The 24,626-nt window shown below is 32.1% G+C and overlaps 2 protein-coding genes across 3 annotated transcripts; both read left to right on the plus strand.

Moving 5' to 3' along the window:
* The first annotated feature begins 1,007 nt into the window (after positions 1-1,007).
* Positions 1,008-5,223, plus strand: LOC145323755 (uncharacterized). 2 transcript variants are annotated; one of them, XR_013881082.1, is made up of 4 exons: positions 1,008-1,133; positions 1,494-1,574; positions 2,244-4,266; positions 5,125-5,223. XR_013881082.1 is itself a non-coding variant. In XM_080166262.1 (3 exons), the coding sequence occupies exons 1-3, from the start codon at positions 1,021-1,023 to the stop codon at positions 2,857-2,859; spliced, it is 810 nt and encodes a 269-aa protein (XP_080022388.1). In that variant the 5' UTR covers positions 1,008-1,020; the 3' UTR covers positions 2,860-5,223. The 2 variants fall into 2 exon arrangements, 1 of the variants encoding a protein (XP_080022388.1); XM_080166262.1 differs by having other exon boundaries at positions 2,244-5,223.
* On the plus strand, positions 5,213-24,435 carry LOC145324553 (uncharacterized). Its single transcript, XM_080167136.1, has 26 exons — positions 5,213-5,344; positions 5,669-5,791; positions 6,102-6,146; positions 6,594-6,653; positions 9,998-10,087; positions 11,198-11,261; positions 11,735-11,851; positions 12,601-12,648; positions 13,108-13,349; positions 14,361-14,490; positions 14,727-14,794; positions 15,524-15,630; positions 16,107-16,230; positions 16,513-16,618; positions 17,001-17,086; positions 17,549-17,681; positions 18,520-18,618; positions 19,553-19,646; positions 20,499-20,584; positions 21,180-21,258; positions 21,446-21,568; positions 22,250-22,334; positions 22,603-22,720; positions 23,371-23,471; positions 23,914-23,997; positions 24,288-24,435. The coding sequence occupies exons 1-26, from the start codon at positions 5,223-5,225 to the stop codon at positions 24,433-24,435; spliced, it is 2,682 nt and encodes an 893-aa protein (XP_080023262.1). The 5' UTR covers positions 5,213-5,222.
* Positions 24,436-24,626: the final 191 nt, after the last annotated feature.

Below are 24,626 nucleotides of genomic sequence, written 5' to 3' on the forward strand. Positions count from 1 at the left end.
AACACAAATTGGGCACTAAAACTTATATTTCTAATGCCCAAAGCCTTCTATGACAAATATTTACGTGTCTTATCTTTTTACCAAATTAAATGACTCATTTTTACCTTTTCTGATTAACTTCAATGTAAATATTGCCTCCTTTTTTTCAATGGCTTATAGTAAATACTAACTATTAATATGGACAATAATAATCCTTTTATATAAAGTAGTAAGCTTTTTTGCGCATAGTGAAGGATCTATCGGCTGAACCGATATATGTTTCTTTTACAGTGAACCTTCTTATAGGTCCAGGAGGGTTTATATCTATTTTAGGGGAGGGTATAGGTTACATCTATTATAATTAATAAAATCTTTACTTACTACAAGCCGTTTAAAGCGCATTTGCCGCTGAATATTTTTTAGCTAAGTTGCCAAATTCTTTTTCAATAAAATTTACATTTATTTTTATGATATTTTTACTCAATTTCTATCATGTATATTTCATTTGTAAATATTTGAGAATTTTTAATAATATTAAAAAGTTGAAATCATGATATTTTCGTTTTTATTTGGCAACTCTGTTTTAGAATGAAAATACTGGTTCGCGCTAAAATCAAAACATTGCGAAATCTTATTATTAAAGTTTTGTTGAGTTTAAATTGTTGCATATTTTTCTTTTAAAATCATACCTATATACTGATAATTGTTATTTTTTTTATCTAAATAATAAAGATTCATGGCTTTTTAATTTAACAAGTTGAATTATTATAGTTTAGGTATAAGTTTTAAACATTTAATTACTTGTACTTACGTTTTTTAAGCTTACGATTCATAAAAACAATAAGTAAGAATTGAAATTATATAAATTTAGAGAAAGAGATTCAATATATTTTGGTTATAGTGTCATAATATAGTTTCCACGGGGTTTGTATGCCGATCACGAAAGGACAAATTCTTTAATTTCATGTACAAAATGCTTAAGTTTTCGATCCTGTAAACTAATTTTTTTTGTCATTTTGTTTAGAAGATAAGAAAGAAATAATGGAGAGAGGGGGAGGAGGATTGTTTATGAGATTTCCACCAGAACTACTGCTGGAGATTCTCAAACATTTGTACCTACATGATATTGGAAGTCTTCGCTGTGTCTCGAAATGGTATGTTATTTCTCATTTTTAACCTTTTTTTTTGTGTTTCATACTTTACGAGTTTTACTTTCAATACCCACAAACTGATATTTTTACTGGCTAAAAAAATTCTTATAATTTTATTCTTTATGTCTAACTGTCTGAATTTAGATGTTTTCTCCGTGCGTAGAAATATTTAGTTTTCATTTTTTGTGTAAACAACGGGAAAAAAAAGGGGGGGGGGTATTTGGCGTTTCGTAAACTGGCTAGAATGTCGTGTTACTAAACGCCACAAATCCTCCCCTCCTTCTTTATAAAGGCAAAATTGTCCTTAAATCCCAGTACCTATTGAACCTTTTTTGACTGAGTTATGTCTAGACTTTATTTTAGGTTTGATGACCAAATATGTTCATTAATGTCATCTAAGTTTAGAAGATTTAAAATAACATTTGGTGGAAGAATTAAGTTACAGTAAGTTTAAGATGTTTATTAGTATTACCTAGTATTTTCTTAAAGTTACTTTATAATTATATTCACTTTTTCTGTTCATCCGTCAGTAACGCAATGGGGAAAGTCTGATTTTTCGGCTCCTTTGTAGAATTGACTTATGATTTTTTTGTAGAGATACATAGTGGATCCAGGATACAATTTATTTTTATTGTTATGCTAAGTGTTAGTTATATTCATTATTTTTTTCTTTTCCTCCCACTGCACTGAACATTTTCAATGCAACTCACTTTGTATGTCCATCCTTTTATTGTCATGCAACATCAATGACACTTTCTTATTCTTTCCTACACGGTTATACAAATGTATGTAAAGATTTATTGGTTATAATCTCTTTCGTGACAATGCTCTAAAGGGGCGTTTTGTTGTATTTTCACAGAAGCATTAGATAGGTTAATTTAGGTTAGGTTAGGGATTGCCCCACATTGTTATTGCCCCCCCTCCCGCAGGGGCTAGAAATAGAAGAAAATCTACTTTGAAAATACGACGTCGACGAAACTACCCTTATGAGGCATTTACACGAAAGGGACTATACCCTATTTATTTAATCAGCTTGAATTTTCTTGATAAAATAGTAATTTATAAAAAAAAATTATGCTAATCATTATTTCTCAAAGATATTATTTTTTTTAGAGCGAACTATGAATCTATATCAAGAGCAATGAAGAAGCCCAATGGATATCTTAACATGTTAGATGTAACTGATGATATTACATGCTTCAGTTACTACTTGGTCAGGAAAGTACTGGATGTGGTTAGGAAAATACTGGATGAGAACAAGAATAACATCTCTGCATTAAACTTATCAAACTATTACTATGATAGTAATTCGAAGTCTATGGATAGAGATCTACTATCATTTTTGCAACATGAAAATACAATATTCCGATCTCTGGAGAAATTAGCAATTTGGACAAATAGCAAGCTTTTAGAGAACCTATTGAAGAAACATGCCAAACAATTAACGTATCTAAAAATTAAAAGTGATTTTTATGTGACAGACTTGCCTAAATTTCCTAAATTGGAAACTGTGATTGTGCAAGAAATTCGTATTGATGCTTTGATTCCACTGCTTTCTTCTTGTTCTGAATCCTTGTCTAAATTAAAAATTAGGGATGGGAATCCGTCGAATTTTTGGGCCGGATTCGGATTCCGGATTCTGAAGGAATCCGTCAAAAAAAGTGACGGATTCTTGCGGATTCCGGATTCTTATTTTTGGCGGATTCCGGATTCGGATTCCGGATTCTAGCAGTATTTTAAAAGGCCGTCCGTCACAGAGGGATAGCTTTTTTCGTTAATTTATCACTATGTTACTTGGTTGAAGCCTTGATTTGTTTAAAGTGTTGACTTCCAGCATAACTAAAACATTTACATCACATTAGTAATTATTAAAATTTGTTATGTAGAAATTTTTTTTTGATCTTTGCCTTCAAACAGAGGGAGTTGTAAGAAAAAAGACGGTAATTTTAGCCTACCAATTTAGAATCCGGAATCCGCTATAAAAAACGGATTCCGGATCCGGATTCGGATTCCAAAATTGGCCGAAAATTGGGCGGATTCCGGATTCCGGATTCGGATTCCGGATTCGGATTCCCATCACTATTAAAAATAATTGATTTTTTTGAAGGAGGAAAGCAAATTTGCAATTTTGAAGGAATAACATCACAACAAAAAGCAATGCAAATCCCTAAATTACCAAAATTAGAAACATTTGTTTTTCATTATCAGGAAAGAAATGAATTTTTTTAACAAGTTGATTTTATTGAAGTAAACGACTTTAGAACAATCCTGCTATTAAAGTGCAGGCAATCTTTGTCCGGAATAAGCTTTTGCACGACCACTTTTAATATGGAGGACACCTATTTTCCAAGTGTCAAGTACCTTAGATTTCATAAGGTTCTAGCTGAATGCGTAAATGATTTTATTTCTGGTCATGCTTGTCAATTGGAAACACTGATGATAGATGAAATATATGATTTCATTTGTCCTGATTCTCTCCCAAAGATGAAAAATGTATTGGTTAAACGTTGTGGAAATGTGCCTAATCTCTTGAAATGTGCTCCATCTATTCAGTGTCTAGTGACAGTAGGACATGATTTGAAGGACACAACAAAAATGCCAAATTTAACAGATCTTTACCTGATACGGTATCATTATCATGGAAAAGGAAAGTTCTTTCTTAAAGAATCTATTTTGAAATTGCTGGTCAACAATGCGGATTCCTTGGAATTTTTGGTACTTAAAGATGGAATCAATATCAAATGGGATGAGTTTAATGAAAGAAATACAGTAGAGCTGAAGAATGTTCACACCGTGATTGTTTTCGAAATGGGCTACACAAACAAAAAGGATCCTTTTGAAATTGACAGAGATTTTTTCCAATCATTATGCCCAAATGCGCAAATTATGACAACAGGGGATTGTAGTGAATATATGTTTGAGACTCTAAATTTAAGACTGAAGTACCTGAAAGCTGATGAATTCTTTAGAGATAACTTAGATTATGAATTAGGATTATAATAGGCTCTTTTTGTAAATTCTACAAAGTTAACATACTTCACTATACTTTTTGAAAAACTTTCAAGAATAAAAAGTAGACTCTCCACTTTTAATTTTAGTTTTACAAGCCAAAGAAAAATCATGTGAAGGGTTGGAGGTACAAAAGAGGACTATCCACGAACAAGAGCAAATGATTCTAAGCATCTTCCAGCCTTGACCTATAGTATTTTTTTTAGTAAATATACTAGGTTTATATTTAATATTTGCTTTATCGACTAAAAAGTTAGGTTTCACAATGGTTTTATATGAAAAAAACAGTGTTCCGGATCCGCAAGGATCCGCATTATTTTGAGTCCAAGGATCCGGATCCGCAAAAAAATCCGGATCCTGGGGTATAAATTTATGGAAAAATCTACCTAAATTTATATAAAATAGTCACTTACAAATTTGAAATATCTGGTTAACCTTGTTAAGATCATCTGATTGACTCCCACACTCTTTAGGTTCAGACTTGAAAATCAAAAGTATTTTTGACTTTGAGATTAAAGAATATATATTTTTTGAAAAATTTGGTGATTTTATCCGGATCCGCACTGACCAAATTTGGAGGATTCGGATCCGGATCCGCATACAATCAATGCGGATCCGCCACACTGAGAAAAACTTTGAAATGTTAAGCATTGTTTGTTGCAATATCATCGAATGTTTTGATGAGTTCAAACTGTTGTTTAAAAGCTTTGACACAAAAGTATATTATTGTGATTAAATATTTAGAAAAAGGGATGGTAACTTGTAAACAGTTTAATTATTTTACTTTTGCAATTTACAACATTTGATGATATTGCTTTAAAAATTGATTTAGATTTCAAAGTTTTTTTCTTATAAAACCATGGTGAAGCCAACTTTTTAGTCGATAAAGCAAATATTAAACATGAACCTAGTATATTCACTAAAAAATACTATGGGTCAATGCTTAGAATCACTTGCTCTGGTTCGTGGATAGTCCTCTTTTTAGAAACCTTTCCTAGACCTGTTTTATTAATTTTCTTGCAACTTAATAACTATACAGTTTAATCTAATATACTTGTAAATGTCTTTTTTTTTCCAGATAAAATGGCTTGTTTAAGTTCCACGACATTGACTAAACAATTAACAAACCTAAAATTTGAAGATTTCTGTAATGATGTAAATTCACATTTGAATAGTAATAGAACTGACACTGTTTCTGCACTGAAAGGAATCATATTATATAGCTTTAAAATTAATATTATTGTAGTTCAGTTAGGAACTTTATGGTATAGTCCCTTTCATGTCAACGACCCTTAAGGGGCGATTCGTCGTATTTTGAAAATGTATTTTGATAGGATATCTGATTGAGTTCGCCTTATGCTTCACATATCCTACGGTATGGTTTAGGCTGTTTTAATTTTAGATTTAATCCTAGGAATGTTTTGGGGCTATTTTTATGTCCCCTATCTACCTCTTTGAAACAAGAGCCTCATAGATGCATGGGGCGCTGCAGATGGTTTATTTATAAGCTTCTATAATGATGTACCTCCAGTTGTAAAAGCGTTAGCCTGGTATCTCTATGAGAAAAGTATTGATGACAAACATAGGAGCAATGTTCTGAATTGTGCTTTAGTAGCTGCTCACATCATTCAGAAACATGACAACTCTGAAAAAGGAATATTTACACTATTATTCATCGGTGCTTTCCCTCAAAGCAGTTGTTGACCATTAACCCCACCTCCCTCTCTCTGTAGGCCCTAACCCTGCATGACGATCAAAAGTATTAAATAAACAAACGAAAAATTTACACCGTTTTCTTATTTTTAAGTATTTTTAATATATTATAAAAATGGGGGGGGGGGGGGAGTTGGAATTATTTGCTCTATAGGCAGAAATTGCATAATGAAAATGTTAAGATACCTCTCAATTCCCATATTACGATAGTGTTATCACACAGGGAAAAAAGTGTAAATATTATATTTTAGTAACCAAAGACACAGTCAATTCATTGAATATCATAATTGACAGGTAAGGTTTCTTTATCATTTAAAGGAGTAATGATTTTGTTTGAAGCTTAAGATCCTAAAAACTACTAACTGATTGAGTTCTCCCTTTCAGGGAGGAAGGTTTTAGGCAATTCTTTTTTTAAAATTTAAGCCTTCGGGTGGTTAAAGGCTATTTTTCTCTACCACAATCTTACCCCTTTGAAGAGTACTAGGGGCGAAACCGCTAGTTATAATACAAGAAACTTAGTATAAAAGTTTATTATTCTACAACGAAAACAAGAAAATATAGTTGGTAGGTAACTATTCATTAGTAAAATATCAAATGATTTAAGGGCATTACTATGTTGTTAATAACGTAAGATGTCTTTTAGTTTTTTTTAAATTTTGATGAAGTATTGTTTACCTAAGCAAAAAATGATTATGTTTTGTTAAATAAAATTGTAAAAATTAATGACTTATGTTTTTTAAGACTCCAAAAGGTAGACAAGGATTTGTTATTGATTGCAAAGCTTGCTCCTGTTGTATTAAGGTTAGTAAATAATTAAAGCGGTGCTATCCTCTTAGAAAGGGGGGGTTTTTTAATGCAACCATCTCGTAATCAGTGAGCAAATGGCACTTAGAATTCGAATTTCGATCTGAACTTTTGCATGAGTAATCCTTGGTAGGTCTATTTTCCCTAAATCGAACAAAAAGTTGGAAAAGTAACGGCGGGCGGCTCAGCCGTTTAGCCGTTTTATGTCTGTTTTCAGGGTAAATCCACCATCAATTACATAGGAATCAACTTTTTAAAACATATTTTTAGTTTAATTCATGTTAAATGATAGCAATAACCATTTTTAAAACTTCTAGTACCAACAGCTACCGTGTAGAACCGTTTGATAGCGTTTTGGAGTAGAAAAAAGTATTATGTGGAGATAGGTTTCGTGACTAATTTGCAATATAGATAATAGATATCCAAAAAATGGAAAAACCGCTGAGCCGCCAGCCGTTAACCGTTACTTTTCCAACATTTTGTTCGATTTAGGGAAAATAGACCTACCAAGGATTACTCATGCAAAAGTTCAGATCAAAATTCGAATTCTAAGTGCCATTTGTTCACTGATTACGAGATGGTTGCATTACCCCCCCCCCCCCCCCCCCTTTATTTTAAAGGCGGGAGGCGGATGTGCCACTTTTGAAACCAAAGTAAAACGTGCATGATCTCAGCCCATAAAAGAGTTACAGCTCTAAAATTCGGCACAGCAGTTGCTGTTGTGGTGAACAATATGGAACTGTGAAGAAACGGCGGCGGAACCACCGCTACCGCCGAAAACCGCCGTTTCTCGCCGAATTTTTTTTTACCTTTTCTTGTCATAATAGACAATTTTCAATCATCTGAGATAAACTTTTTTTTTCATAAAAATTTCGCTTATGTTTTCACTTGACACTTGTAAGATTTTACACTTGCAATTTTTTTAAATATTGACATGTTTGAAATATTACAAGTGTCACGTGAAAATATAAGAGAAAAGTTTATCTCAGATGATTGAGGAATTGTCTAATTTGGCGAAAAAAGGCAAAAAAATTCGGCGGGAAACGGCGGTTTTCGGCGGTTCCGCCGCCGTTACTTCACAGTTCCATATTGTTCTCCACAAAATCAACTGCTGTGCCGAATTTTAGAGTTATAACTTTTTTATGGGCTGAGATCATGCACGTTATACTTATGGTTTCAAAAAGTGGCACATCCGCCTCCCCCCTTTTGAAATTTTTCCCTCAACCCACTTTGTTTGTCCGTCTGCCAGTTATTCCTCAACGCTATGGGGGAAACGTGTTTTTCTCGGCTGCTATCTAAGATACACTGCTGATTTATTTGATGAAAATACTCTGTACCAATGAGCATCCAGTATAATTCACATGGTCTGTCGGGTATCAGTCATTCTACAAAAATATGAATATTTAAACACATAGTGAATAGGTAGTGTCGCGATTTTGTTACTCAAAATTAAAAATATATTCTTGAATTAAAACTACCTACTGCAAAGGGCACTAATGAGTGCAAGAATTTTTTAGCACCTTCCAGCAGTGAATCTTATTATTTTCGTTTGTGTGAATATACTAGGTTTACGTTTAATATAGATATATCGAATAACAAGCATGACAACATCCATAAAAGCGAAGCACTGAAACTGTAGGACAAACGGACATGAACACTTATATAGTGTCAGAACTGAATAATCAGAATATAAATGTATAAGAGTCGAAGCAAAATTGTGAGTAAATTTGTTGAAAAACTGCTTTATACAGGATAATGTTTATGAACATACTTACATATTTAGGACTTGATTATAGAGTTGCTTCGCTTATAACATTATACTTTGTTGTCCCAGGAATCAATATACCAAAGATCAGATCACATAAAAATTTGTTGTTAAAAAAGTAAAAAATCAACATGTTTAAAATGGACGTACGGAAATTTTGGTAATGATTATAGAGTTGCTACGCTTTCTAAATCGTACCTAACTACTAAAGGAATCACCATGCAAAATTTGAAATCGATAGGACAATTCTAACATGCCTAAATTAACGAAAAAAGCTATCCGTTACGGACGGACGGACGGACCCTAATTATAGAAAGCTTCGCTTTAAAAAAATTAAGTTTCAACATCGTTTAATACAAAAAAAACTTTGAAATGTTAAGCCTTTTTTTTAGAAATATCAAAACATTCTCTGTTCAAATGGCAAAATAAAATAACATGACAAAATTACATCACAAACTTATTAATTTTTGTTATGAAGTAAGTTTTAAAAGGGGGGGTTTTTTAATGCAACCATCTCGTAATCAATGTATAAATGGCACTTAAAATTCGAATTTTGATCTGAAATTTTGCATGAGTAATCCTTGGTAGGTCTATTTTCCCTAAATCGAACAAAAAGTTGAAAAAGTAACGACTAACGGATCAGCCGTTTAGCCGTTTTTTGGCTAATTTTAGGGCAAATCTGTCATAAATTACATAGAAATCAATTTTTTGAAACATATTTTTGCTTTAAATCATGTGAAATGATACAAAACAAAGGATGACAACATCCATAAAAGCGAAGCACTGAAACGGTAGGACAAACGGACATTAACACTTGTATAGTATCTGAACAAGAAAATCGGAACATAAATGTATAAATGTCGAATCAAAATTGTAAGTAAATTTGTTGAAAAACTGCTTAAAAACAGGATAATGCTTATGGACATACTTACATTTTGGACTTGATTATAGAGTTGCTTTGCTTATAATATTGTTCTTTGTTGTCCCAGGAATCAATATACCAAAAATCAGATCAAACGGATAAATAGAACACTTGAAAATTTGTTGTTAAAAAAGTAAAAAAATCAACATGTTTAAAATGGACGTACGGACATTCTGGTAATGATTATAGAGTTGCTACGCTTTCTAAATCGTACCCAACTACTACAGGAATCATCATGCAAAGTTTGAAATCGATAGGACAATTCTAACATGCCTAAATTAACGAATAAAAGCTATATATCTCGGACGGACGGGCGGACGTACGGACCGACCCTAATTATAGAAAAGCTTCGCTTTTAAAAACATTTTTTAGATTTCTTGTGCAACTACCGGCTAGAACCGTCTGAAAACGTTTTGGAGCGGAAAAGAGCATTATGTGGAGAGAGGTTTCGTGATAAATTTCCCTTAAAAATACACAACAATTAGCTAAACTGCTGAGCCGTTCGCCGCTACCTTTCCAACTTTTTGATCGATTTAGGGAAAATAGACCTACCAAGGATTACTCATGCAAAATTTCAGATCAAAATTCGAATTCTAAGTGCCATTTATACATTGATTACGAGATGGTTGCATTAAAAACCCCCCTCTTTTTTAGTGTGATGAAATGTTCACCAGTGAAGCTGACCAGTCTCTCACAAACTTTGTACGTCACACTTTGGAACTTTTCCATTGGCATTGTATCAAGGTAAGCATTGTCTACCATTGCTTTGAAACTGAATAATATCCGCTGGATTAGAACCGGTTCTGAGCCTACTATAAATCATGTATCGTAACATAATATAGACAATTTTTCAATAATGATAAAATAAAAAGTATAATAATAATATATGACAAACTTGGAATTAATCTTAATGAAAAATCATGTCTAGCGAAGGAAAACAGGCGACAACATTTGATTGCAAATTATTCTAATCTTTAGTCTTTGATATTTATCAAGAGGGAAGTCATTTTCTAGTAAATCCCGTAAAGGTGTGTGTTATAAGGCCTAAAAATAGTAGTAGAACGATAAGGTGCTCTATATATTTGTATTCCCTATTGAATAGAACAATAGGGAATTTTTTTTTTTTTTTTGATAACCGTACCTGGAATATCTTAAAAAAATAAGAAATTTCTATCAAACGCTTTGTTTGGCTCAAACTGATAAAAATTAAAAAAATATAATTCAGTAAATTAATCTTTCATTATCAAAAAACTAACTTGTTTTTCAACTATATTTTGGTCAATCTTTATTATAAAAAAAAATATTCTGGCTTTAAAATAGGATCTGAAACTAAAAATGACATACTACACAACAACCAAAGAAAGAATGTGACATGCAACCTCCACTTTGAATCTCTTACCTTCTTATATAGATTGTATATCTGAATGTTTTCAAAATTGTCTGTATGTAACTTGTTGTGTTGGTTTGTTTCACTAAGTCATTGTATTAATGATTTGTTAAAGTTTCATTTTAATGTTCACTGCTCGTACAACCTGTAAAGAATGGCTTCTTCCTTTATTTAATGGTATAGATTGTTCTTAACCTTTACCTCGTACCTATAGAAAACATTATTATTATAATTATATATTTTTTTAATTTTTGTCAGTTTGAGCCAAACAAAGCGTTTGATAGAAATTTCTTATGATAGATATTCCAGGTACGGTTATCAAAAAAAAAAAAAATTTCCCTATTGTTCTATTCAATAGGGAATACCACTATATAGAGCACCTTATCGTTCTACTACTATTTTTAGGCCTTATAACACACACCTTTACGGGATTTACTAGAAAATGACTTCCCTCTTTATACTTATAGTGTGATCACAGAAGAAGATTTGTTAGCCTTACTAACCATTAGAGACGTTGCTCTTCATTGCCAGGTTAGATGCATGACGATTATGTTTAATAGATGCATAGTTTTTGGGGCATACTTATTACTTAGATTTTTCTCATAGGGTCGTCTTTAGACACCTAGTATAGAGGTTTTGATTATAAATAATTGTAGTAATAATTATTTTAGATTTCAATTACAAAACTTCTGATATGATATCTTTTTACTTTAACCATTAACTTAGAAGTAAAGAATCCTAAACTTTTTAAAATGCTCAAGAACTCCATAATTTTGTAACAATTTTTTAGTCCTAATTTTCCACACAATAAAAGGGGAGAGGTTGCAAAAAATGCCTTTAATAGTATTTATACAGTTCCAGGACAAATTGTACCTTAATAAAGCAAATGTGCCATGCCTTATTTTAGCATTCTAATCCTGTTTTAAACTCTAATAACTAAGATATTAATAATCTATTAAAAATTCTGTTTTTTATTAATCTAATGTTCCTATTTTATATTTTAGCTGTATGACATCACAGTGAAAACATTCTCGTTCGCCAAGTTTCTGTTAAAAGTATCGAACAGTTGTAAATCTGTGAGCATGCAGCCAGAGTCGGAGCTGGCTAAAGTTACAACTATCCAGGGATCTATGCCAATTGTTGTTCTTGTTAAATTGCACTCGATTCGCAAATAGCTTTTCTGGCCTCTTCTTAAAACACGTATAAGTACTGTAGATTTATTATTTTAGCTTTTATACCTTATTTTCTTGATAGAGGTACACTTCTCCAAATTAGTGTTTAACTTTCCCTAGACCTATGAGAAGCTTCACTGTAAAAAAACTCATATTGTTACTTTAATAAAATCCTTTCTTAAACTTTTAGTTATCTCTAATACAGGGATTTATATTCTGCATGGGACCCCCTACTAAAGTAGGGGGGGGGGGGGATTGAAAAATATGTGGAGGGGGGAAAAAATTAACTGTTCTGAAAATGTTTTTCCATTTTTTGCCCTCCTTGGGGGAATAAACTCAAAATATGTGGGATGGATATTTAGGGTAATAAAGATGAATTAAATAAAGAGTACAAAAATAATTTTCCTTCTTTTCTCCTCTTTAGGGTAAAACTAGGGGGGGGTCGGGGGGGGGGGGGGGGATGAATCTTGTGCAGAATATACACTTGCTTATGTTTCTATTTACCGGATCATAGAACTTTTTTTTGTCATTTTCTTCGTCCGATTAACAATACAATAAATCGGAGGTGGTGGAGGTAAACTTCCCCAAATAGTCAAAGACAAACACACTCAGACCGACATCTTATTACTTTTATGACATCCTTTCAGTTTCTCAAACTTTTTGTTACCTGTAATACCAATTTGCATTCATATGTTGTTCAGAATCTACTTGGTATCCTAGAGTCAACAGAATTTAAGAAATGTGACAGGGAATTACAATTTACTACCTCATGATAACTGTGTTGGAAGATATTTTTATTTGGGGTACCTTGTAACTTTATAGATATTTATAATATGCCTCCTATAATCATGGTTCTAGCTAGCCACATACCCCCCAAAAAACTTTATTATAGTACCTAGATATTTCCTTATTTTATTCCGCGAGTAGGAAAGGAAAAGTTATAAGATTGATTCCAGATTTGTTGGCCCGTAGGGGATTAAAGCTCAGGCCAACTTTACTGGTATTGATTTTATTTTTCATGGAAAATTGTCTATAAACCGATACGATAAATGTATGAATTTTCAATATGGCTAAGGACCGGTTCTAATCCAGCGGATATAAATCGGTTTTGAAGTCTTGCTAGAATTGAACTTCCTTCCCCCTTTTGGTCTGCCACGTGAAAAATAAAATTAAAAAAAGAACTGAAAGTAAATTATAATTTAAATAGGAGTCAATACTGGGAACTTTGCAATTTTGCACTAGAATTTATTTTCAAACATCAACTTTTCCAACATTTAGAAGAATTATTAAAACTTGACATAATTAGTGATTATAAACATATTTTGTTATTTCTTAAAGACATTTTTGTGGATCTTAAAGTGAATATTGTTGAAGAAAGAATAAAAACATTGACGATCGAAGGAGAACAAATGGCTCTATTAGGATTAAAATTATTACTGGATAAAAGGTCAGTTCTTCTTTGTTTTATATTTTAAATTCCAGTTCTAAGTGTTGTTGGATGATAAACTGGAGAAGGATTCACGTTGTTTATTATAATCGCAGAAAATTAAGAAAAAGAGGAGTATGCACGAACAAGAGCAAGTGATTCTTAGCACTTTACAGCAGTTATTCAAAATGTTTTTTTATGTGAATATTTGTTATCAATTTTAAAAAATAAATTTCACCATGCTTTTCTACCTATAAATAAAACTTGTTAAGCTTTTTTTGATGAAATGTCATCAAATGTTTTGTTGAGTTCAAATGTTCAAATAAAGTAACACGCAAAAACATAATCAAATGCTGTAAATTACGAAAGTACACCAATAAAACTGTTAATTATATTACAAGTTACCATCCCTTTTTCTAAATTAACATTTTTCATTGAATATGTTTTCTTTTGCAGCAGTTTGAACTCAACAAAAGATTTGATAATATATACCTAGTAAAATAATTTTTCAAAAAAAATTCATATAAAACCATGGTGAAACTTATTTTTAAAGATTGATATAACATAATTAAACATAACCCTAGAATATTTAAAAAAAAAACATTCAGAATCGCTCAGGGGTGTATATTCTGCACAAGATTTATTTTTTTTTCCCCTGCTACAAATTTTTTTATTTTTTTCCCCCCCTAGATTTTTCTTAAAAAGTAGGGGGGAAAATAGAAAAATATTTAAAGAACTCTATATTTTATTTATTTTATCCCTCCTACCACACATTTTTTTAGTTTTTTTAACCAAGGAGGGGGGCGAAATGGATAAAATGTTTTCAGTTTTCTTAATTTTTACATTTTTTTTCCCTCCAACCACTTATTTTTTATTTCCCCCCCCCCCCCCTGAGCAGGGGATCCCAAGCAGAATATACACCCCTGGAATCGCTGCTGGAAGGTGCTTAGAATCACTTGCTCTCGTTCGTACATAGTCCTCTTTGCTTGTTTAGTTTTTGTGTCAATTAAAATCTATTGAATATTTTTTTAGTGACATAATCGAGCATCTACAGAGCATAAAGAAAAGCCATTCCAATTTATATGATAACATGGTGGAAAATTGTTTTCTGCAAATCTGTCAGAATTCTGAATCTGCTAGTTCTGTAAATTATTCTTGTAAGGTAAGTGTTCCATACTAGTTATTATTATTTATGGTTGTAAAGGGAAGGGAGGGGTCATTATTAACCAGTAAATTACATTGATATCCAAACTTCCAAAGTTTAATAAACATGATCTCTTATTGGTTGGCCTAATAACTTTGTACTGTTAATTTAATCCTAACTAAATAGGTCTTACATACCTTTAGCTTAGCAACAAGGAACTTTGTATGAGACCGCTAAAAATGTTCTTATTTCAGTTGTTGACAATCATTGAAAAATTAGAGTTGGATAACGGTATCACAGAAGAAAGAATTCCAATAATAAGGTAGGTGTTCTTAGTAATGGACCTACTCTATAATTCCGAATGTCCGTCCGTCAGACACGAATGTGGGAAACGTGATTTTCTCGGCTATTCAAAATAGACAGCTGAAATTTTTAGAGAGTAAAAAATTTTACATTTGACATATTTCAACTAACTTCCATTAAGATTTGCCCAATAATTGGGGTGCTAGATCCATTCCTAGATTTTTAGGATTTAATGATTTTCTTAACTTCTTTTCAAGATATAGGGCTGAAACTTTCAGAGATTGATTAAATTCAAATTCTGCATACTTCTAGAAAGTTTCATTAAGATTTACTTATTGGTTTGGGTGCTAGATCGTTTCCTAGATTTTAAAGTTTTAATGATCTTATCGACTCCTATTCAAAATAGACAGTTAAAATTTTAAGGAACTAAATAATTCTAATTCTACTTCTAGGAAGTTTCATTAAGATTTACTTATTGGTCGGGGAGCTAAATCGATTTCTAGATTTTCACGTTATAAATTATAAAGGTTTCGTGATTTTTTTTCAGTTTAATGTTTATTTTGTATGACACTGCTTTATGGTTAATTTTTTCCGGATTGTCCATCCATAAATTTTAAGATTCGCTACTTATGGAGGTTGTCATCCTTGTTTTAAGTGTAGTTACTCGACTAACCCTGTGTTTACGTTATGTAATTTACAATTAACATTTTAAAATTAACCTTAATAAAAAATATCCTTTTTTTTTTAGAAAAATCCTCAGCTGCCATGAAACTCAAATAAAATGGTTGGAAAATAATTGTAAAGAAAAATTGGTGGATCAACTTAATAATTTCACTATTAACACCACAAATATAGGTAAATATAGTAAATTACTTGTGAAAATTCCCGTAAATTATCTACTCTTTAATCTTGTTTTTGTCCGCCTTTTTGGAAGGGATTCTCCTTTAATTCAAAGCCAAAGTTTTTAAGTCAAACACCCATTCTAGGTTAGATGACATCCTAAAGACAACCAACCCTTTGATTGCACGACCTTTGTCTAGAAGTCCTAACTGTACATTGCATGAGAGTTGCGTTTGTTTATGGGCCAATGCATTCTCTCTACTCTCGCTATTAGCGTCACGTACCAAACATAGCAGTAGTAGGTACTATTTTCAACGTCTCTAGTATTTTGCGGTGTGTCACCCGACAGCTAGCAGGCACGCTAATGCCGCGGGTTTTACACTTTGAATGTAAGTCTGTTTCGCTGTTCCCAAGGTGTACTTTTAGCTTAGCTTCTGATGGATAATATCATCCTATTTAATATTATATTTTATATGTACATGTTTTGTTAGGCTGGTCATTGACATCAAGCAAGACAAGGAAAAGTTCCCTCGAGTTTCTACGGATTAGTTGTCTATGGAGTGAAAAGCTGTTAGAACTGGATCCAACATTTTCTCATTATGTTTTGTTTTCAAGGTAATTTGCAAAAGCAAAGTTTTTGTATGAAGATAGACAGCTGAAATATTTCGTAAGATTCCAATTTCATATGTGAATTTTGTCTATCCGTCAGTCCGTCCGTAACGCTACGGGGGAAATGTGTTTCTTGGCTGCTATTTTAGATAGACAGCTAAAGTTTTAGTGAAGAATTCTAATATGTATGTTCAAAGAAAACAATTTTTGGTTATATTCAAAATTATTTGCTTATATGGATGAAAACATACTTCGTTAAATGTTAGGTAATTCATATTTGTTAATCAGATACAGAACCCTGGCTGATATAGAGCAGTTTGAAGACGAACACTGGGACTGTTTAATTCATACAGCTAGAGCTGTTATCTACCTGCTTACCAGCCAACATGAACAGGTATAGACTATTATACACCATTATATATGATTAGTTGTCTGGGGTTGTCTGGGGTGTATAATATATACTCTGCTTGGAAACCCCTGCTAATCTATAATACAAAGTAGAACGATGTCTGTCTGAAGCTTAAGATCTTAATAACCTCTTAACCGATTGAAATTTACTCTTCAGGGAATATACATACTGGTCCTGTGATGGTTATAAGCTATTTTCTTGGGGGTGGGACACCTCCAACTCCCCTAAAAATTTTTTTTTACTTTTAAAAAAATACCTATAAAATAAAAAAAATTGGGTTGTCAAAATCGACCTCACCACCCGTAAAGTGCCCTTAGAGGCCTCTAGTGGCGTAGCTGTTAATATAATATATATATTTCTCCTTGAGGCGCCTGAGAAGCTTACAGAGCTAGCAAGATTCTGGACCAGGAGAAGAATAACTTGGAGCAATCAAAACAAAGATAAACAATTAACAGGAATTTTTTTTATATTTACAAAATAACAAACTAAAGAAAAGAAAACGCCCTTTGATTCAGGAACAAGGTATAGCCAACAAGCGAAATAAATCTAAAATAATATTTAGGGGAGGGCAGATTAAAAGGTCGTCAATTCTATAATATGTTGCCCCCCAAACGACAGCTGAAAATCACGTATAGATTTCGTAATTTTTTTATTGAATTAATTTCGTTTTTAGTATAAGCTGCCTTTGATTACACGATCTTTGTCTAAAAAAAATATGCACAAATTAAGTGGCGCCTTTTTACAGGGAAAGACATTAGATACAAAGTACCATTTTAACTTTTAAGTAGTAAGTATTTTTAACTAAAGCTTAAATTTCAATAACTACTGAACGAATTGAGTTGTTAATTTGATACAACGATCTTTCCGCTAAACTTTTGACTTAAAATCTTTAAGATATAATAAAAATAAATTGAAAGGTTGCGAAGTATCAGCAAATGAAGCCACAATTCTGGACTTGATGAGTGATAGTAATCTGGGGAATGTTGGTAAATCTTGTGAGGCAAGGCTGCTTATCTGGGAGGTTGCTGCGCTCAGACAAAGCTACACGGTTAGTTCCGTTTTTTATCATTAGTGGCTATGACCTTGGGTCAGGGGTGTATATTCTGCATGGGATCCCCTGCTCAGGGGGGGGGGGGGAATAAAAAATAAGTGGTTGGAGGGAAAATAAATGTAAAAAATAAGAAAACTGAAAACATTTTTTCCATTTCGTCCCTCTCCTTGGTTAAAAAAACTAAAAAAATGTGTGGTAGGAGGGATAAAATAAATAAAATATAGAGTTCTTTAAATATTTTTCTATTTTCCCCCCTACTTTTTAAGAAAAATCTAGGGGGGAAAAAAATAAAAAAATTTGTAGCAGGGGAAAAAAAATAAATCTTGTGCAGAATATACACCCCTGCCTTGGGTAGGTGGCGGCGGGAGGTAATTTGGATCTTCTATTTAGTTTTAAAAATAATTTTGGTGGGAGGGGGTAACTTTTTTCTAGGAGTGATTTATTTTTTTGAGGTTATTGTTGTAGAAATCATTTGAAAAATCATATCATAAGAACAACATTGTCACATAAAAAAAATCATGTTTACAGTAGACATTTGACTTTTAGTTTAACAAATAGTTCCTAAACTTTGCCATATGAATTTCAGAAAATAAAAGTGGGAGGTCATTTTCTAGTAAATTCCGTAAAAGTGTGTAAAGGTGTGTGTGTTATAAGGCCTAAAAATAGTAGTAGAATGATAAGGTGCTCCCTATTGTTCTATTCAATAGGGAATACAAATATATAGAGCACCTTATCGTTCTACTACTATTTTTAGGCCTTATAACACACACACCTTTACGGAATTTACTAGAAAATGACCTCCCCCTTACTTAGATATTAATGTATTTATCCTTAGGAGGGGGCTGATCTTCATGAAGTTGTCATCCGATGTTTGGAAAGAATTCTTGAATTGGACAAAACTGAAGTCAATGTTGCCATGGTCTTAATTGAACAGGTACAAATACATAATTTTGTCTGATTTCAGGTGTATATTCTGTACAAGATTATTTTTTCCCTGCTGCAAAAATTTTTATTTTCCCCCTCCTAGTTTTTTCGAGAAGCGTCGTAATTTTAGTAACAAATCTACCCTATAATATGAAATGTCCGTCTGTCTGTCCGTATGTCCGTCTGGAACGCTTTGAGGGAAACGTGACTTTCTCGGTTACTTTTCAAGACTGACGACTGAAATTTTCAGGAATTAGATAAGTTGACATTCTTCTTATTTTCATTAATTTCATTTGCCAATTGTTTGGGGTGCTAGATCGATTCCTAGATCTTTTAGTTTTCATGATATTCTCGACTCGTTTTTTAAGATAGACGGCTGAAATTTTTAGGGATTGAATAATTAATAATTTCACATTTTGCATAAAGGGATAGATGCAGTACATTTAACGAGTTTGACTGCAAGCGTAAGTTACAAGACAAAATAGTCATGCTGTTTTTTTAAAAAGACAGCCATTAAGTTAGATATATCATAAGAATATGATTTTCAAGTCTTGATATTTTTAAAACTACGTGGTAAATTTAAAATTTAAATTCTTTCAAATATATGCCCTATAGATGTAATTCAAAACATTAAACAGGAAAAAATATGCTGTTCACTAAATTCAAGTTTAAATGCATTTCATGCAACTACCCCTTTTCATTAAGATTTGTCAATTAATTGGGGTGCTAGATCGATTCCTAGATTTTTAAGTTTTCATGATTTTCTCAACTCCTATTCAAGATGGAGGGCTGGAATATTCAGGGATTACATACGTTTACATTCTACATATTTCCAAAATGATTCATTAAGATTTGCTTATTGGTTGGGGTGCTAGATGGATTCCTAAATTTTCACGTTAAAAGGTTTTGTGATAAGTAAAAAGTAAAAGAAAATGTAATTCTAGGCATGGACGTTCTGGTATCAGTCAGGAACAGAACAATTGGAAACAGCGGTCAGATGTTGTGATAAAGCTGTGAAAACCTTACAAAAACTAGATGGTTAGTATAGTACATAATAAAACTAAAAGAGGACTAGCACGAACAAGAGCAAGTGGTTTCTATGCACAGCATTTTTTTGGTGAATTGAATATACTAGGTTTCTGCTGAAGATAGTAATATCGACAACAAAAATTAAGTTTCCCCATGATTGTATATGAAAACACTTTGAAATGATAAACATTTTTGGATTTAAAATTATCAAATGTTTTGTTGAGTTCAAACTGCTGTTTTCAAAATTTTAACATAAAAGTATATTTTTTTGATGTAAATGTATATTTAGTGGTAGTAACTTGCATATTGTTAACAGTAATGTACTTTTACAATTTACAGCATTTGATGAATTTTTGCTGTGTCATTCTATTTTGTCAATTGACCTTAACAAAACGTTTGATAATATTTCATCAAAAAAATGTCTAACATTTTAAAGTTTTTTATTCATATAAAACCAAGGTTAAACTTAAATTTTAAGTTGATTTAACAGTATTAGACATACACCTAGTATATTAATCATAAAAATACTCACGTTCACTGCTAGAAGGTGCTTAAAATCACTTGCTCTTGTTAGTGCATAGTCCACTTTGTTTCAATGTTTTTGATACGCCTGTTTCTAATTGCAGAAAACAAATTTTTCATTTTCTATTTCCCTTTGATTTATTTTTAAATCGGTTTTCCTTCAAATTTATGAAGATATTATTATAGCTTTAAATTAGTGAATTTTGTAAGAAACAACAAAAGTATACTAAAAATATCATAGGTTTATGTTTAAGTTTCTTATTTATAAGTTGTTGTTTCTTTAAAAGTTTAAAGAATGCAGCACTTTAAATAAAAAGGATAATATATTTCTTGATTTAGAAAAATTGTATCTTGGAGTGGCTTACTATATTCGGTTCCTTGTTGAGCAAAGGTTGCTACAAATAAAAATACAGGCGGAGGTAGAGGTAAGTGATACATATCTATATTACAAAATAGAACGTTTGTCTTTCTGAAGCTTAAGATCTCAGTAATCACTGAACCGATTGGGCTCTACTCTTCAGGGAATATAAAATTGTCAAATGCTAATCTAAGGTCAACTTTATCAGAAAATAATAAGTTTGTCTCAAATGGGATGAAAACGCCGAAAAAAATTAGCGGTATATCGCGGTTTTTGCAGTTCCATATTGTACCCCATTAAAGTAACTGTCATGCCAAATGTTAGCGTTCTGCTTCTGTTTAATATCCTTATAATTATTTGTGGCTATCCTCCTGTAAATTAAAACTTAACAAATATTTTTTTTACAAGTCTATTTTTGACTTAAATGTTTTTTAAGTTCAATTTACGAGAAAACACTTCTTGAAACACTTAAAAGGGTTTCCAATAAGGTAGGTATAAAATTTTAACTTCAGGTACATAAGTTTAATAAAGGTATAAAAAAAACTCAAGATTTATAGTTACCACCAGAGCCGAAGCCGCTCTAAAAATAATGGCTCCGGCTCCGACAAGTATGGCGGTTCCGGCTCCACAACACTGATTTATACATGTGTTTTATTATTCAGGAAGAAGAGAAAAGAGTTGTGCTGGAGGGAAGAAAGGAGAAAACTGGAATAGCCAAGGAGGGAATTGGAGGCGAAACAGGTATTCGCTCATGTTCAATATCGTTCTTAAGAATCAGGGATAAGAAAAGGGACGATAAATGGATCATCGAAGTATAAGGTTTCGTCGTATTTTAACAGTAGCTTTTGATAAGTTGTGCAAATTTTTGGTTTTTTTTCAAAGTAGATTCAAATTCCTAGAAAAGTTTCAATAAAACTTTACTTTCCAGGCATAGATGATGACGGACGGCCAAACTACACTGGTCTGAGTCTGGACACAGAGCAACAGCTGGCACAGTTTCTGGTCAACAGTGCTCTAGCATTTGTTACGGCTGATCCCTCTCAAGATTTAGGTAATTAAATCAAAGATAATAACATTCATGATTAGGGAGCAGGAGCAATTCACAGTAAAATGTTTCTGGGATCGATTATTCCCAAAAAATCTATGAATTTTAAAGGCTGCTAACGGCCAAACGACTGGACATAAATATATTTTGTTCACATGAAATTTAACCTGAAAAAAAGAAGTCCTGCAAATTGAGTCAAGCTTTCCCTCCACAATTACATCATAGGATCTTGAATATTCCAGATTATATATGCCTTCTTATGAGGATGTGTGGGAATAACACGTGCAACTAGCTGTTTGGCAGCTAGCAGCTATAAAAGTTCATAGATTTTTCAAGATAATCGATCCAAGGAATTTTTTCTCGTGAACTGCACCAGATCCATGATAAGAAGTGATGGACATTATCTAAGTACAGTAAATGGTATACCTAGCCAACAATCAAAATAAATCTGAAAAATAATATTTGGGGGGGGGGGGCAGATAAAAAGTTTGTAAATTCTACTAAGTGTTGCCCCCTAACGACAGCTGAAAATCGCGCATTTGTTTCATGATTTTTTTCGAATTAATTTCGTTGTTGGTATAAGCTAAATATTAAATTGAACAAATTAATGCTCCTTATTTAGATATTATAGGATTTCCAAATCCAAGGGCTACTTCCCTTCTTTAAAAAAAATTGTTTTTTTTTCAGGTGTTTGGTTTTCCGTGAAAGATTTGCTGGATATTCAACTAGGAGTTGCTATAAACCTGGACATCTTTAACAGACCATCTTCAAAGTGAGTTTTTTTATTAAACCCTTTTAAATAGCAGACTACTATATCTGTAACTTTATAGCTTAATAATAAACCTATAAAATTGAAGAAAAAAATATGCATTTGATAATGCATTTTAAAACCAACCTCTATTTACCTGTATCCTAGTGCAGTTTAATCGAGGCAAAAGGTACAAATGGATTAAAAATCTTATTCCAATTGTAAAAATCTGCTTTTCAGTTTCTTCAAAATTTGAAGAAAGATTAACTTATCGCCATTTAATTTACCTTAGGTTACTAGAGAGTATGATAAGATTATCAGAGAAGCATAACCAGACAGATAATGTTATCTATGGGTTAATAAGACAGTATAGGAAGAATCCAACCATCTATCAACAAAATATTAGCAAGGTAATATTCTAATTTGGAGGGAGGGGACATTGCACTGGTTATTTATCTTATTTAGGTAGGTACTTTTATTGACATTTGATTGGTTGGTTCAAAACTTCTGGTATCCATTCTTTCATACCAATGATATAATCTACAGAAAGGAAAATTTTGTTCTTCATCATTAGGGATGTATATCAATTGTTCAATCATTGTCTTATCCCCTTAAGATCCGTGCATTTCTATTAGAAAAGTTTCTCTATATCTCAGTTTGTCTGTTTGTAACGTGTAGCACTTACATGTCTGCTATTAGAGATAGACGGCTTATCTTATTAATGATGATACTTTTAAATTGTAATAAAAGGCTATGTCTACTATAGAAAGAAATAGGTCATCAATGTGTCAAAACTTCCCCCCCCCCCCTTAATTTTAAAGTATGGTTTCGAAAACGATTAATATCCGCTGGATTAGAACCGGTTCTCAGCCATACTGAAAAATCAACTTTTTGCATCGTATTATGACTTTTTTATGAATATTAAATTAAAAAAATTTAAAGTTAATACCTACCAGTTTATAGTTTCTGATTTTAATATCCTGCGAAAGCTGTCTATAATACGATGCAATAAATAATAAACTATTCTTTACCTCTCTATTATTACTATTGTATAATTTAGTTATGTGACATGAGTAAAAGTTTGGGAGATCGTGGCAACGCAATTACTTCACTGTATCAAATATCCTTAACAGTCGCCAGAAATTTTATCCATCTTAACAGGTTAACAAATTTTAAAAGTATAAAGCTTACTTTTAACACTTGAATTTGAAGATGTTATAATAGAAAATAATTTCAAATATTAATATGTAACAAATCGTGCAAAATTGTCCTATTTTCTTTTTTTAAAGAAAAATCTATAGCCAATATACATTATACATATCCAAATTAAAATCATCATTGCCAATTATCTCTTTAGATGTAGAGCGTAGGTAAAGCACAATTTCGCAAAATTCAGTCAAGTCAAATTCCAGTCAAATGCGCTTATTAGGTCAAACTGTATATAAATATGCGTTTAATTATACCATGCATTTGGTCAACATTAATTACAGTTAGACTTAATAAGCGCATTTGACTGGAAGCTTTCTCACAATTTGACGGAATATTGCGAAAGCTATTATTCCCTTCATAGAAAAGATTTTTTGTCAAATTTTTATTGTTTTAGGTACGAGGAATGCGAAGAAATTTTGGATACAATTCTGAGCAATCAGTTCACTCAAACACATTCAGATAAATCTATGCTTATTGGGTAGGTTTTTAATCTTTTTTTCAGGGGTGTATATTTTGCATTGGATCCCCTACTAAAGGGGGGAGGGCAAATAAAAATATGTGGGAGGGAGGAAAAATGAAGATTAAACAGTCCTGAAAATTTTTTTTTTCCTTTTTGCGAGGAATAACAAGAAAAATTTGTAGGCCCGGAAATGACAAGGATAAAGAGTAATGAAAACACTTTTCCCCCTCCTTGGGGAAAAAAGTACATTAATCCCACTTCCCTAAAAACTTGAATAATGAGGAATAATCAAGAAACCAAAATTTTAGAGCTGAAAGTTATCATCTGGCAAGTGTATTGAGATATCAAAACAGAAGGCCTATCAAACTAGCACAACACAGGAAAATAATTTATTGGTGTTTTTTTTTGTTGAATAAATGGCACTTAAAGTTTTTGCACATTTTCAAATATTTTTAAAAATATTTATGGCGGTGGAATGGTTTATAATTTACGCTTATAAAGGGTTCTTGAGTGAACGGGTGAAGGTGGAATTAACTTTCCACTTTTAATTTTAGTTTTTAACAAACAAAAAATAGATAATAGATATTTAGTTTTGGTTTTTTTCTTCTCTTTTTTTAAAGGAATGAGTAACCTTCCCCGAAAACAAT

The sequence above is a fragment of the Acartia tonsa genome, chromosome 7 (genome assembly GCF_053477335.1).
Source record: "Acartia tonsa isolate MP-2025a chromosome 7, ASM5347733v1, whole genome shotgun sequence".
NCBI classification, from domain to species: domain Eukaryota; kingdom Metazoa; phylum Arthropoda; class Copepoda; order Calanoida; family Acartiidae; genus Acartia; species Acartia tonsa.